The sequence below is a fragment of the Ciconia boyciana genome, chromosome 23 (assembly GCF_034638445.1).
Source record: "Ciconia boyciana chromosome 23, ASM3463844v1, whole genome shotgun sequence".
In the NCBI taxonomy this organism is placed as follows: domain Eukaryota; kingdom Metazoa; phylum Chordata; class Aves; order Ciconiiformes; family Ciconiidae; genus Ciconia; species Ciconia boyciana.
This window is the reverse complement of record NC_132956.1, coordinates 2,294,938-2,307,039: the sequence shown is the minus strand read 5'-3', so window position 1 is coordinate 2,307,039 and position 12,102 is coordinate 2,294,938. Positions and strand designations below refer to the sequence as shown.

The window sequence follows — 12,102 nt, the reverse complement described above, 5'->3', positions numbered from 1 at the left end:
GGTATCCCCACTGCCTTGTTTTGTGCATAAGTGTGAACAGAAGCAGCTCAATCAGCAGCTTCAAAGTGAGGCTGATTTACAGCCCTCTGGTCTCCCGTGCACCCCTTGGGCTGGAGGAAAGCCCTCTCTTCTTGCAGAAAAACCTCTCTTCATGGAGGTCTCTTCCTAGGGACAGGCAGGTGACATTTGAAGGCGGTTCGGGGGGCCTGGCGGGGGCTGGTGTTGCCGAGCTGTGCTGTGCTGGGCTCCCTGGGAGCAGCCTCAGGCCAGACGCTGTCGGGGAGGGCAGGAGGCACCCCATGAAGATGCAGCTCTTGTCCCCGCACGCAGCAGAGCCAGTGCTGGGGGATGAACGGGACCTTCTCTACCCCTCCCAGCTGCGGGCTGTGCTGCAGGGTCCACACCTGGCGCTGGCCAGACCCACCTGCTGCCCTTTTTGATGTCTTTTTTTTCTTTTCCTTTGGGACTTCATAGCTTTGGAGAGAGGTGTGTCTTTACTGGAAGGCGCAGAGAAACGACTGGAAGGAGAGGCTGAGGCAGTGGGTGGCTGGGGAGCCCCACTGCATTCCTCTGGATGCCGAGTGAGCCCCTCGGAGCAGACAGGAGGAGAACTGCCTGCTTCACGCCCGCTCCCGCTTCCAGCCGCAGGGCAGACTGCCGGCAGGAAACCTCCCAGAGGTGGGATCGCGGGGGGGGGGCGAGCAGGGGGTCAGGCCGAGGGGAGCGGCACCGCTTTTGGCTGCACGTCCCACGGCCGAGGGTGCTGCCCCGGCCGGCAGCCGCCTCCTCGCGCTGCCCACGCGTGGCAGCAGCACCCACCCGTGCTCTTGAGCAAGCCCTCCCGCCTCCTCGCGCCGCCGGGAGTGGCCCCGCTCCCCCCGCGCTCCCCGCCCTGCGGGGCCCGCGGCGGAGGCCGAGAGCCTCGGGTTGCACGCCCCGGGCGGGGCCGGCCGGCCGGTGCGCGGCTGCCCACGGCTGCCCACGGCTGCCCACGGCTGCCCGCTCCGCGCCCGGCTCCAGGCGCCCCGCGGCAGCGATGGGCCCCGGGCGCCGCCGCTCGCTCCCGCTGCTGCTGCTGCTGCTGCTGCCGCTGCTGCTGTCGCTGCCCACGGCGTGGGGTGAGTCCACGGGGAGGGATGGGGGTGATGCGGGGGGGGCGCGCGGTGAGCCGTGTGCTCCGTGTGAGTTGAGCGGGTGCGCTGCGGGTGCTCCACGCGTGCTCCGCCGTGCTGGGTGCGTGGCGTGGGTGGGTGTGCCGTGCTCTCCTGCGGGCTTTGCGTGTGCAGCTGGGCTGCGCCCTGCCCGGGGAGCCAACGAAGGCAGCGGGAGCCCCCCTAAATCCGGGTCTGTTTTGCTACAGGTGACTGTGGGCCGTTGCCAAATATAAGCCACGCGGAGCCCCCGGAGAACGCTAAACATCAGGGAAGCTTCAGTGTCGGCTCCAAAGTAACGTTCAGATGCCTTAGAGGTTACGTTAAACGCCCCTTGCTCTCAGATACAGTACAGTGCCTTGCAAACTCCCAGTGGTCCAACCTCCCGGCGTTCTGCGGTCGTAAGTATTTCGCCTTCTCTGAAACGAGTTGCTTAGAATTGCGCCCTGCTTGTGAAAACATTTACTGCTTTAGCAATCGCTGTTTCAAGGGTTTCCTCATCCGAGGTGACACACGGTCGAGTTGCTGGTCAGAGAATCTCTTACTGCCCCTTTTTCCTAATTCTGCTTAGTCCGTTGGAGCCACGCACTGGCGCTTGCGTGGCAATAAAAATAGATCAATGGCTTGGGGAAGAGCAAGAAAGAGGGGAAGAACTACAGTGGTGAAGCGCTGGCGCAGCTGCCTGCTGGCCCAAGGGTTAACTAAGGGGGAAGGTTTGGCTTTGGGGATTTGCAAACCTCCGCAGTGAGAAGTGGCTGCACTTCCCCACCTCAAACCCTTCATCGCCGGTGGAAGTGGCAAGGGGGGTAAGCACCGCTGCTTGTGAATGATTGAAAGAGAGCAAATTTTAACATTTAAAATCTTTTTCTGTTAAATAGCCATCTAGGGGTATTTTTGATTTACACAAATTACCAATCACCTTCTTAAAATATTTTTTAAGGTATCCATATTCTTAGGGAGGCTTGTGCATTATCACTTGGATTTGTGTTTATACATAGTTGAATGCAAAATATGGGTATTTTTGCTGTGTAACTGTACACTTTGCTTGTCTTTGTGTCGCTAGGTAGCTGTCCCAGCCCGCCACGTGTGCATTTCGCTACAATATCACAAGATGAAATGCATAATTTTTATCCTGTTAATGTCACGGTGAAGTATATTTGTCGCCCAGGCTATGCGAATACCACAGACCAGCTCCCCACCAGCACTTGTCTTGACGACTTAGCCTGGTCAGAAGTTCCCCAGCTATGTCAGAGTGAGTGTCTCCGTGTCATTTCATTTTCTGCACTGTCCTCCCACAGCTGCATATGCAGCGCTGCGTTCTGAGTGCCACGTCTGATTTGTGCTTTCGGGTTGCTTGTTTTTAATGATGTTTAGCATGAAATACCATCACGTGCCTGGTTTGGCATTGCCATACTTGTCATGAAAAGTACGTGTGCGGATTTTTTTCACCGTCCTCATAGTGTCCTAAGGATAATCTTATTCTTTTTTAGGGAAATCTTGTGGTATTCCACCAAATCCAGAACACGGCAAAATTATTGCAAATGATCATCTGTTCGGTGCAAAAGCAGATGTAGTTTGTAACCGTGGGTGAGTGTGAAGCCAGCTGCCCACTGCATCCCAGTTGCCTGGCCAGAGTCACTGGTGCATGAGCCGGGACAAGGGGCTCTGCCTGTTGAGTCCTCGGCACCTCTCTGGGGTGACACGTTCTTGGTTGGTGACAACAAACTGCTTTGTTGATGTGCCTTTTACCCCTGCAGGTACACGTTACAGGGAGCGTCACCTCTCATCTGGTGTTCCCTAAGGCGAGATGAAGTTGCCTGGAGTGAAATTCCAGCTTGTCAGGGTAAGTGAAGTTGTCCAGCGCTTGACTGGAAATACCAAACGTTCCAACTCAGAAATACCGAATCGTGTGTTGATTTTGCTAATTGAAGTCAGGTAAGTATCTCTGGAAGGGAGACAGCTGGTGTGATGAAAGCAGGGACTAGCCTGTAGCATCGCTGGTGCCTTCTGCATGTGAAAGACTGACACGAATGAGCAACCCAGGGGCCTTGGTGTCCCTGCAGACTGCCGCTGCCCCTGCGTACGCAGGACAGCAGGCTGGCAGGCACCTAAAAGTCACTGCGTGCCGAGAGGGTGGCCAGTGCTCCCGTTTCAGCCTGATGCGACTGATGCAACGCGAGCCTGTGAGCCAGCGGCCCTTGGGTTTTCTTCTCTTCAGATCGTGGCAAAGAGCATCCCAGGGGTCACCTCCTGAACTCTTTTCTTTTTCTCCCCCAGCTATTTCTTGTCCTCCGCCTCCAGCTATTCCCAATGGGAAGCACAACGGCAACGGTACAGAGTTCGTGTACAACTCGGTCGTGATGTACACGTGTGACCCTGGGCTCCAGGTTGTGGGAAATGAAACTCTTCGTTGTACAACGGAGAACAGTGTCGATGGTGTCTGGAGCGGGTCTCCTCCTGAATGCAGGGGTGAGTGTTGCTGGATAATCGTCCTGTTCTCGAGTAGATTTTTTTGCTGTACAGTTAATTTCTCCTAATTCCCTTCTCTCAGAAAGGGAAGGACTCCAGTCTGGACAGGCGTTCCCGTAGGGTTTGTTTCCAGGGGAGCAGCACCTGCGTACAGCAGTGATGGTTAGCAAGTCTGTGCTTTGCAGGGTGCCAAGCTGTGCTGAAGAACAACGTGAGCACAGTCGTACACAGTTTTACGTTTTTCCCTTCAAGAGGAACAGGCAGAATTTTAATAAACAATAAGTGAAGTGTATCAGTAACTGCAAAGCTGATGGACTCAATCTCAGAATGGATTTATATCTAATGTTCAACAACACCCGGGCAATAAAGCCAAGTGGGACAGCAGACCCCTCTATCTGTAAGGCTTGTAGTGTCACCAAGAGGTCCCCGTCTGACCCTTCCACAGCTCTCGCTGTCGTAGCCACAGATGCACAGGTCAGAGGCCACCTGCCCATGCTACATTTACTCCTCACTGAAGTATTTTATATGTTATGTATAAATGGAGAATTAGCTAAAATATAATTTTGAGTGGTTTTCCTTTATTTTTTTTCTCTCTATAGTTAGCACTACAGCAGCGACAAACCAAACTGAACCCTTGGAAGAGAAGACAGCAGAGAATCCTTACTGGCTAGGTAAGAGTTCAAGAGAGGCTTTCTGCCTCAGGGTCATTTTAGTTGCTATAATTGCACCCACGTTGGGCAGCTGTGACTCCACGTGCTGTTGGATTTCTGCTCTCATTGTGCCTTCTTCATTTCTTTTGGTGGGTCCATCTTCCAGTTTCTAAGGGGTTCACACAGGCTTATGCCCTGGTCTAATCCCCTTTTCTCTCTGCTCCCAGCTGAGTGACTCCTTAGCTGACATGATACGGGGTAGGATTTTTGATGCTTGAATCTCCCTCCATGCAGCCGAGCATCTCAGTAGAAACCACTGACGTTATCTTAGCTGTATTTGGACATTGCTGAGGGTGGAGGTAGCCTGGAGCTATGGACCTCAGCTCCGTCAGTGGAGAGAGGTGGGGTGAGGGACTCAAGAAGAGCATAACGATGTGTGTAGTCGTTAATGACAGATTGTTTTACAGCATTTTGTCTTCTCAGCAGTGTTATGGTTATCTGGGTTTGAATAACATTGTTCTGTGGGCATAGAGTAAGGAACTTCCCTGTTTAGTTATCAGCATTGTTGGCTTCATTTTTTTAACATCAATTTCATTGTTTTCTTCTCTAGCAAGCATCCTCATCCCTAGTTGCATCGGTAAGTAGTTTAAAATTGAAAATATACTTTCCTAACCCAAAGTTGTTATTTGCTGTTAAATACCTGGAGTCGGTGTTTTCGGTTTATTCATTTCGCTAGCCCTAGTGCCGAGTGTCTCTGGTCAGGATTCAGGGGTTTCTCTGCTGTTGGGTAATGCAGCAGCATGGCAAGCAAGTGGATGGATTGTCTGTGTCCTAGTATAAAACATTACATCAATGGAGGCTGCAATGAAAGAAACCAAAGAAGTCAGTGTAAGAAGCCAGCCAAAAACCGTACGTCCTGTCACTCTTTAATTGGTAAAGTTGCTTTAAAAGGCTTTGGCAGACATTGAAAGATAAGAGATTAGTGAAGCCTGGAACATCCTTGTTGCAAAAGAGATCAAGTACTAAAAATGGTGAGTGTGTTTAAAATACAAAAGAAACAGGAGGCTGTCTATAAAGGCAGTAAATAAATGCGGATCACACCCTTAAGTTCAGCACGGCACCAGGCTTAGCAGTGGTTTCTGTGCTGTCTTCAGAGACACAAGAGGGCGGTTGCATTATTCTGGCTGAGAGGGAGCCTCTGGGTGGTGACGGGCAGCCCCAGAGCAGAGAATTTTGCTGCTAGTCTTTTACCAAACTGCAGGATTTCACTTAAATTACATACCAAATTTGTTGTTTATTTTAAAAATGTTTTTGCTTCTTTGTTAGTTCCCCCAGTAGTCCTTGGAATTCTAGCTGGGATCATCATGAGATGGAAAGACAATAAAAAAGAGTAAGTGAGCCTAAGCTGCCCCTCATCAGTCATAACTTTCCCGAAGGATAACTGGGTATTTCCTTTTAAGCTCTAAGTGACAGTAATTACCTTCAGTATATATTTGCATGGTTAGTACTATCTTTCCATGTTGCTAAGTTGCTTTTCATTCTATGAATTTTCTCCTTTCTGTCTCTTCAGATCTTACAATATGCGTTTACAAAAGCACGAGATGAAGGGAAGGGATCCACCGATGCACCCAAAGATAATGGATGACGAGAAGCAGCCCGTGCTGTGGCATTCCTATTTTTGGTAGGTTTGCTTGTTCATCTGCCCAAAAGCTTGTGCCACTCTTCCAACTATACCCACGGATCTCACCGGTGTTACTTCTAGCTACAAACGTTGCCGTGCCTGACCACCCCGGTACGGCACATCTTTATGCGGTTTTTGATTCTAAAATGCCAGCACCTCTGCCTCTGCGATGAACACGCCGCTCGCCGAAGAGGCGACGGCTGCTTCACGGGAGGGTTTGGTGTTTGCCGGCTGCTCTCAGGGCTCAGCAGGAGGGATTCCCCCCGTCTTTCTCATCCGCAGCCACACGACGAGTTGCCACGTGTGTCCCACCTGCGAAGAGCGGCTGCACGCTGCCCTGGCCCCCTGCGCCGAGCCCGCACGCCGCAGCTGTGCCGCCTGTGAGGACTGGCTGCACACCCAGCCCGGCACACCGCGCACCTACTCGGTCGCCAGCATCAGCGGCGGGGAGAGCCAAAGCCCAGCAGGCACGAGGTACCGCGGCCAAGCGGGTGCTTGCTCCCGCTCCCCTTGCACGGGTCCATGTAAAGCAACGCGGGGGGAAAGGGGCGCTTCTCGCGGGGGAGAAAGCATCTGTGTACGGATAGAGCAGGTTTTGCAGTTTGCAATTCCTTTGGTTCCTTTAAGTCCAGTTTTAGCAGCAGAAAGTATTTGCTATTTAGAAAAAAGTGGTTCTGTGGGCAGTAGTCATTCTTGGAAAGCCCTGCGTTCAGGTGGATTCAGGTTGTCTTCTCTCCCTCTCTGCATTCAGCTCTCCTGCCAAAGGTGCAGATGCGCTGAGGGGTGACAGCCCAGGAGAAGCTGTTCCAGAGCAGAGCGAGGCAGAGCAGCCCATGGACCACGAAAGGTCTGTCTTCCACTTAAAAATACATAGGTGCCACGGTGGGCTTGAATAAGAATCATTTCAGAGTAGAGTAGAACTGTATTTATTCAATTTGAGGAGAAAATAAGGGTATTCTGCACCTCCTTGTTTATTCCCACTTCTTTCCTGTCGATACTGTGCTGAGTATTACAGCATTTAATTACTTTTAAAATACTAATCTCTGCTTTTTCCCCCCTAAAACAAAGGCACTCTGGGCAACTTTTGTGCTTTGCTCTTTCAGTGCTTTTCAAAGGCATTCAGCACATGCACGCGTTCCTCCTATTTCCTTACTTGTGTTGCTCTCTGGCAGTTGCACCGTACACTGCTGTGCCCGGACGCTCCCCGCAGCGCTCGGCGTGCAGGGCCGAGACAGAGCTGCCCTCTCTGCTCCCCCTCTCTGCTCCCTGAGAGAAACGCTGACCTGAAGCAGGACTGGGTTTGCAGGTTTGATGAGGTGAGGTTGGGAACTGGGGGTCTGGCTGCAAGGAGAACATGGATTTATGAAGCAGCGTGTTTTAGAAGAGACGTAGAAACATCTCATACATTTTAGCAAAGGGAGGGAGGTTTGTGATAGAGCTAATTCCAGGTTTTCATCCTGCTTGGGACAGTTCCTCAGTACCAGGGAAGCTGGAGGTGCCCAGCTCCACAGATGATTTTTGAGTCTCCCTAGAGAGACTCAACGCGCGTCCTCAACGGTGCTTCTCCACAGCAGCCATCATGTCTGCCCCGTCTGTGAGAACTGGCTGCGCGCCCACCTCGGCCAGTGCGAAAGCCGTCCCGCAGCGCCCGGGCAGCGGCCGGGGGGACCCCGCCGGCAGGACGAGGGGTGAGTGCGGTGCAGCTGGTGCAGGCGGCTCCTCTCCGCAGCGGGCACCGTGGTGTGCGCTGAGCATCCTCAAAACAGAGTTAACCGCTTAACTTAAAATAAAAAAATGATGGGGGTGCGTAAATGTTGGTTCTACTTCCCTGGAGCTTGGTATCAGGGTACAAGTGCGGTGCCTGCTTGCAAGCACAGAGAGGTGAAACTGGTGTGAGGTTTATTTGGACAACGCGCGTGCAGTTTCCTTGGGCGTCTCTGAATCAGGTTCTTCTCTTCAGCTGTCCTCGCTTGGCTCGGCCTCGTGCCTTCTTTGGCCTGTGATGGAGCTTTGGTTTTTATTAAGCAGCAAAGAGCCCGAGTGCTGTAAAAGACCCTGCAGCGTGGGCCTTCTGTTCATGCCGCTGCCAAGTGCTTTTTCCACCTCGAGGCATGGTTAGTTTGTTTGGGGCAGAGCAGCGACGAGGTGAGTGAGGTGATGTTGTATGCTCAGTTTATTTTTTGACATCTGCCCATGCGAGTCTTGTGCCCACGAGGCCCACAAAGCTTCCTTGTCAGAGTCATCACTGACAGAGGCAAATTCCAATAAATATTTGTTTAAAATAAACATGGTTTGAGGTGTGCACCCGCCTGCTTTAGCTTTTGCGAGTATGAACTTCTTTTTACCGATCATTTATTTCATGCTGTTCCTGCGAGTGCTTGTTCCACTTGCTATTAGCCCTAACCCTGGAGAAGCCTTTTCAGTTCTGCACTCATGAATCGCTACTCTTTGAGTTTAAAAAGTTAGTATCTTTGAAATTGTTAATGAAACTAGCTTTCATGGGTGCCAGAGCCTGTGTGGTGTGGCTTGGCGAGGAGCAGTTGTGACAGTGTGCTTCACCTGCCCATATCTCCCATAACCCTGCTCAGGTGATAACCACCGGTGACGGTTGTAATGGATGCATCTGCTCATGATGGCCGCATCTGGCTCAAAGCAGATTCGGGAGACAGGTAACACCACAACAGCCCAGAGCTATTGTGCGATGCGCCCACCCAACCACAGTGAAGAAACTAAAATCTGTGTTAGGTGTGCAAATACGACCATGAGTCGAGCATCCTACCCCCATAAATAGTGAGCAGCCCAGGAGCCCTTGGAGCTCCCGTGCACGGCAGCGGGCTGCGCGCCAGGATCTCCCCTGGAGCAGGGACGCCTCTCCAGGTTACTCCTCGAGGTTGAGACGTTCCTTGCTGCACCAGATCCTCAGTAAGTGACGGATAGCATGCTAAACTTTGAAATCTTAGCTAAGTGATATAAAGGATGGATTGCACATATATAAGCCTTTAGGCATAAACCGTTGACCAAGTCTGGGACTAGGAGTGGATCCGGCCGCACCTAGACTCCTCGCTGAGAAGGAGTTTAGAAAGCAAGGGGGTCCGTTCTGAACCTCATGACTCAACGGGAGCATCTCCCTGACAGTTTTGTCCTGTCCTCTATGCAGTAAATAAGTGTACCTTGCCATTGAATCTTGTTAAACCACTGTCGCATTTCCCATTGAGCCTTGTTAACTCACGGTTTTATATCAATAATGTATATTTTTGCTTCTCTTACGAGTGAAGTGCATCACTCCATCCGTGACAGCAGTTCCCAACATGAACCCGTCAGGGCTCACCCTCGGCTCTCTCTCCACAGCCCGCGGGGTCCCGTCTGCCCTCCCTGCGCCGACCAGCTGTACCTCTCCCTTGTCTACAGTGACACGGCGGGCTGCCCCGTGTGTCCCCTGGCCGGGGAGGGGACCCCAGCTCACCTCGTCCCCCGCCGCACCCCCGGCTGCCACGTCTGCCCCGTCTGCACGGCGCCCACCCACGCGCATCTGTGCCAGCCCTGGCGCCAGGCACCCAACGGTAGGGACCTGCGCGGGGGGCACCCAAAACAGCTTTCGGGTCACCGTGGCTTGGGGCTAAGGTGCCACAAACCAGAGGCTGCAAAGGTCATTCCTCCCAAAGCCAAGGGGCTGCAGCACGCAGCAACTAACTCTAATGAACTGCTCCTTTCCCTGTTGCAGGATAAATGCCGACGGCTGTAGCATCCTTAGGGGCACGAAGCTGGTTGGAGAGAAGGGAGAGTTGCTACACTAACTCCTGACATGGTCAGGGATGAAGTTCTAAGTGCAAGAAGGCAACCTGGCGTCAAGTGTCTGACTTTACAATCAAGAATTTCTTTGTAAAGAAGCAGGAAAATCAAACATACTTCAAATTCAGCTCCATGTTGGTTCAATGCCTACTTTTTTGTTTGTAAAAAAAATGAAAAAACTATTTTTGCAGCTCTTAAAGTGAGGCTTTAAAAATTCAGTAAACTCTTCTTTCCACTAGGAAAATAATTTCATAGTAATCACCCTCTTTGCACAATCTTGCAAGATCTACTTGTACTTTTTAAACTACTTCTTTACTGAGGTTCCTTTACTAGTGTGCAGATATGAGTGCGAAAATTGCAATATTTATAGTAAAACTGTTTTGTAAAGAAAAGGAATAAAAGATAAGCAATACTAATATCCTGGCTTCTTTTTTTTTTTTTTTTTGTTTTCTAATCAAACCTTCTCATAGAGCACTTTAGATGGTTTTGCGGTGTCATTGTTTGCCGGATGTACTCAGCTGCTCAGGTAATTGCTGTTGCTCAGATAATTGTTGCTGTTGTGTTGCACTGTTGTCCATAGCAGCGCGCCTGGCCTTTCCTGGGAACTGTGATGAGGGAGGCGAAGCACCTCTGCTGGAGCAGAGCCCATTTCCACCCTGGGCAGTGCCGGGAAAGGTGTGCACTCCTCTGCAGCTATAACCTTCCCTTGGCCGACCTCGAGTATTCCTGCACCGGTCGTATTCTCTACCCAGAAAAACAGGCTGCAGCTCCAGCAAGGAGTTCAGAGGATTAAACTAACTGCTCCCTGCTCGGCGTTCGCTGGCTTGTACTCCTTGTTTTGTTTTGACATGGGGACAAAATTAATGGTCCTAATAATAGGACCAACTAATAAAGAAGCTGTAAAAATTGCCTTTCCGCTTTATTGGTGTTTGCCAAGAGATGGAATTTGTTGGTGTTCTGGCAAAAGACAGGCAGTGCTACGGGTAGGACAGAAAGGTGCCACGCAGTTTTCTGATTCTGCTGTTGTATTTGTTATCAAAGTGGGACGCAGCACATTTCCATGGGCTTGTGCTGACGGGTGCAATCCTGCTATTGCTTTGAGGAGAGGGAGAGGCAACGGCCATCTGAGCGCCTGAGCTGCACCATGCCCCGGCTGCCGTCCCTCGCTGTCCCCTTTTGGTCATCCCTTCGATCACGGGGCTCGAGGCGGCAGGGGCTGTTCCAGGGGTGCCGAGTGGTACCCCCAGCACGCCCTAAACCTCACCTAGCTGACGCAGAGGGAGAGGTGCAATGAAGAGAAGACACAGGCATGGTGCAACACGGTGTGGCAGGAGGAGACGTGCTCTTCAAGGGAGAGCCTGGGGTGGCCTCGGGCTGCCCTTGACTTGAGGACCAAGGGCAGGGCGATGGAGTGGACCAACCGAGGCCAAGCATCCCTCGCAAGGCAGGCACTCCCATGTGTTTACAGCATTGCTTAGGATAACTCATGCAGATTGCGTGCTGGGTTACTCATCTCTTGGGTGAACCCCTCCCATCCCACTGGATGGGGCGGGAGCACTCAGCCCCACACTGCCAGTGAGGAGCTGGGCAGGAGAGGCCGATGGGGAAATATGGGAAAGAGATCTGAGCCCAGCACCAGCTGCCTGCATTGTGCTGTTTCTTGGTTCTTAAGCAGCATTCCGTACCCGATAAGAGAAAGCGGCCGCACCATGGGAGCCTCCGTGGGAGCTGCCATGCTGGCTGACCGCTGCGGGGCCACCGCCCCGCAACCCTGTGGGGCTCGGTGGACCCAAAGTCCCTGTGTTATCCCACAAGTGTGAGGTCGTTTCCCCGGTGTGCGAGACGCCAATATACACCCAGGGCAGAGGCGTCTTATTTCATGTCTGCGCAGAGATGGGTGCTAGGTGGTAGCTCCACAAAGCTAGCACAAAGTTCGGTCACGCAGGTACAGTATTTATACAGTCTAGTTATGCATAGGCATAAGTAATTACACAAAGCAGTTTTCCATTGGTCTACATTTCTCTTATTTCAGCTTAAAGCTACAGTGCTACTTTAATATTCTGCGCACGCTCAGAGGTGAGGGGTCTCTGCTTGGGCCGGGGTCTCCAGCTCGAGGCGTGGGACTTTTAGTATTATAGTGGCGATAGTTCGCGTGAGGGTGCTTCTTATCACGCTTCTGCTAGTTGTTTCAGATGGTTCCCAAAACATCTTAATTAGCTCACATACTTCTCCAGGATGTGCTTTACTCCCAAGGACAGTAATTCTTGTTTAGACGTTCCACGTTCCATCCTGAGTCCCCCTTATCAACTTTCCGTAAGCCCTGGCCTTCCACCAGCTCCTGTTAGACTACCCGGTTAGACTG

The 12,102-nt window shown here is 51.9% G+C and overlaps 1 protein-coding gene across 5 annotated transcripts; it reads left to right on the top strand.

The window, feature by feature from the left end:
• The first annotated feature begins 732 nt into the window (after positions 1–732).
• LOC140643292 (complement decay-accelerating factor, GPI-anchored-like) lies at positions 733–10,629 on the top strand. 5 transcript variants are annotated; one of them, XM_072844870.1, is made up of 15 exons: positions 735–1,118; positions 1,361–1,552; positions 2,215–2,403; positions 2,642–2,738; positions 2,909–2,994; positions 3,429–3,620; positions 4,220–4,291; positions 4,881–4,907; positions 5,597–5,660; positions 5,841–5,951; positions 6,234–6,425; positions 6,703–6,798; positions 7,526–7,639; positions 9,300–9,511; positions 9,673–10,629. In XM_072844870.1, exons 1-15 carry the CDS (start codon positions 1,037–1,039, stop codon positions 9,675–9,677), a joined length of 1,731 nt encoding a protein of 576 aa, XP_072700971.1. In that variant the 5' UTR covers positions 735–1,036; the 3' UTR covers positions 9,678–10,629. The 5 variants fall into 5 exon arrangements, with proteins under 5 accessions (XP_072700974.1, XP_072700973.1, XP_072700972.1 ...); XM_072844869.1 differs by having other exon boundaries at positions 7,523–7,639; XM_072844873.1 differs by lacking the exons at positions 9,300–9,511; positions 9,673–10,629 and adding an exon at positions 7,124–7,267 and having other exon boundaries at positions 733–1,118; positions 7,526–7,627.
• The last annotated feature ends 1,473 nt before the right edge of the window (positions 10,630–12,102 follow it).

What these genes read in the sequence shown, in the direction of transcription:
- LOC140643292 (XM_072844869.1), top strand. Translation starts at nt 1,037, where the DNA reads ATGGGCCCCGGGCGCCGCCGCTCGCTCCCGCTGCTGCTGCTGCTGCTG. An exon ending in GTCGCTGCCCACGGCGTGGG is followed by an intron (nt 1,119 to 1,360) that starts GTGAGTCCACGG and finishes GTTTTGCTACAG; the next exon opens with GTGACTGTGGGCCGTTGCCA. An exon ending in GATGTAGTTTGTAACCGTGG is followed by an intron (nt 2,739 to 2,908) that starts GTGAGTGTGAAG and finishes TTACCCCTGCAG; the next exon opens with GTACACGTTACAGGGAGCGT.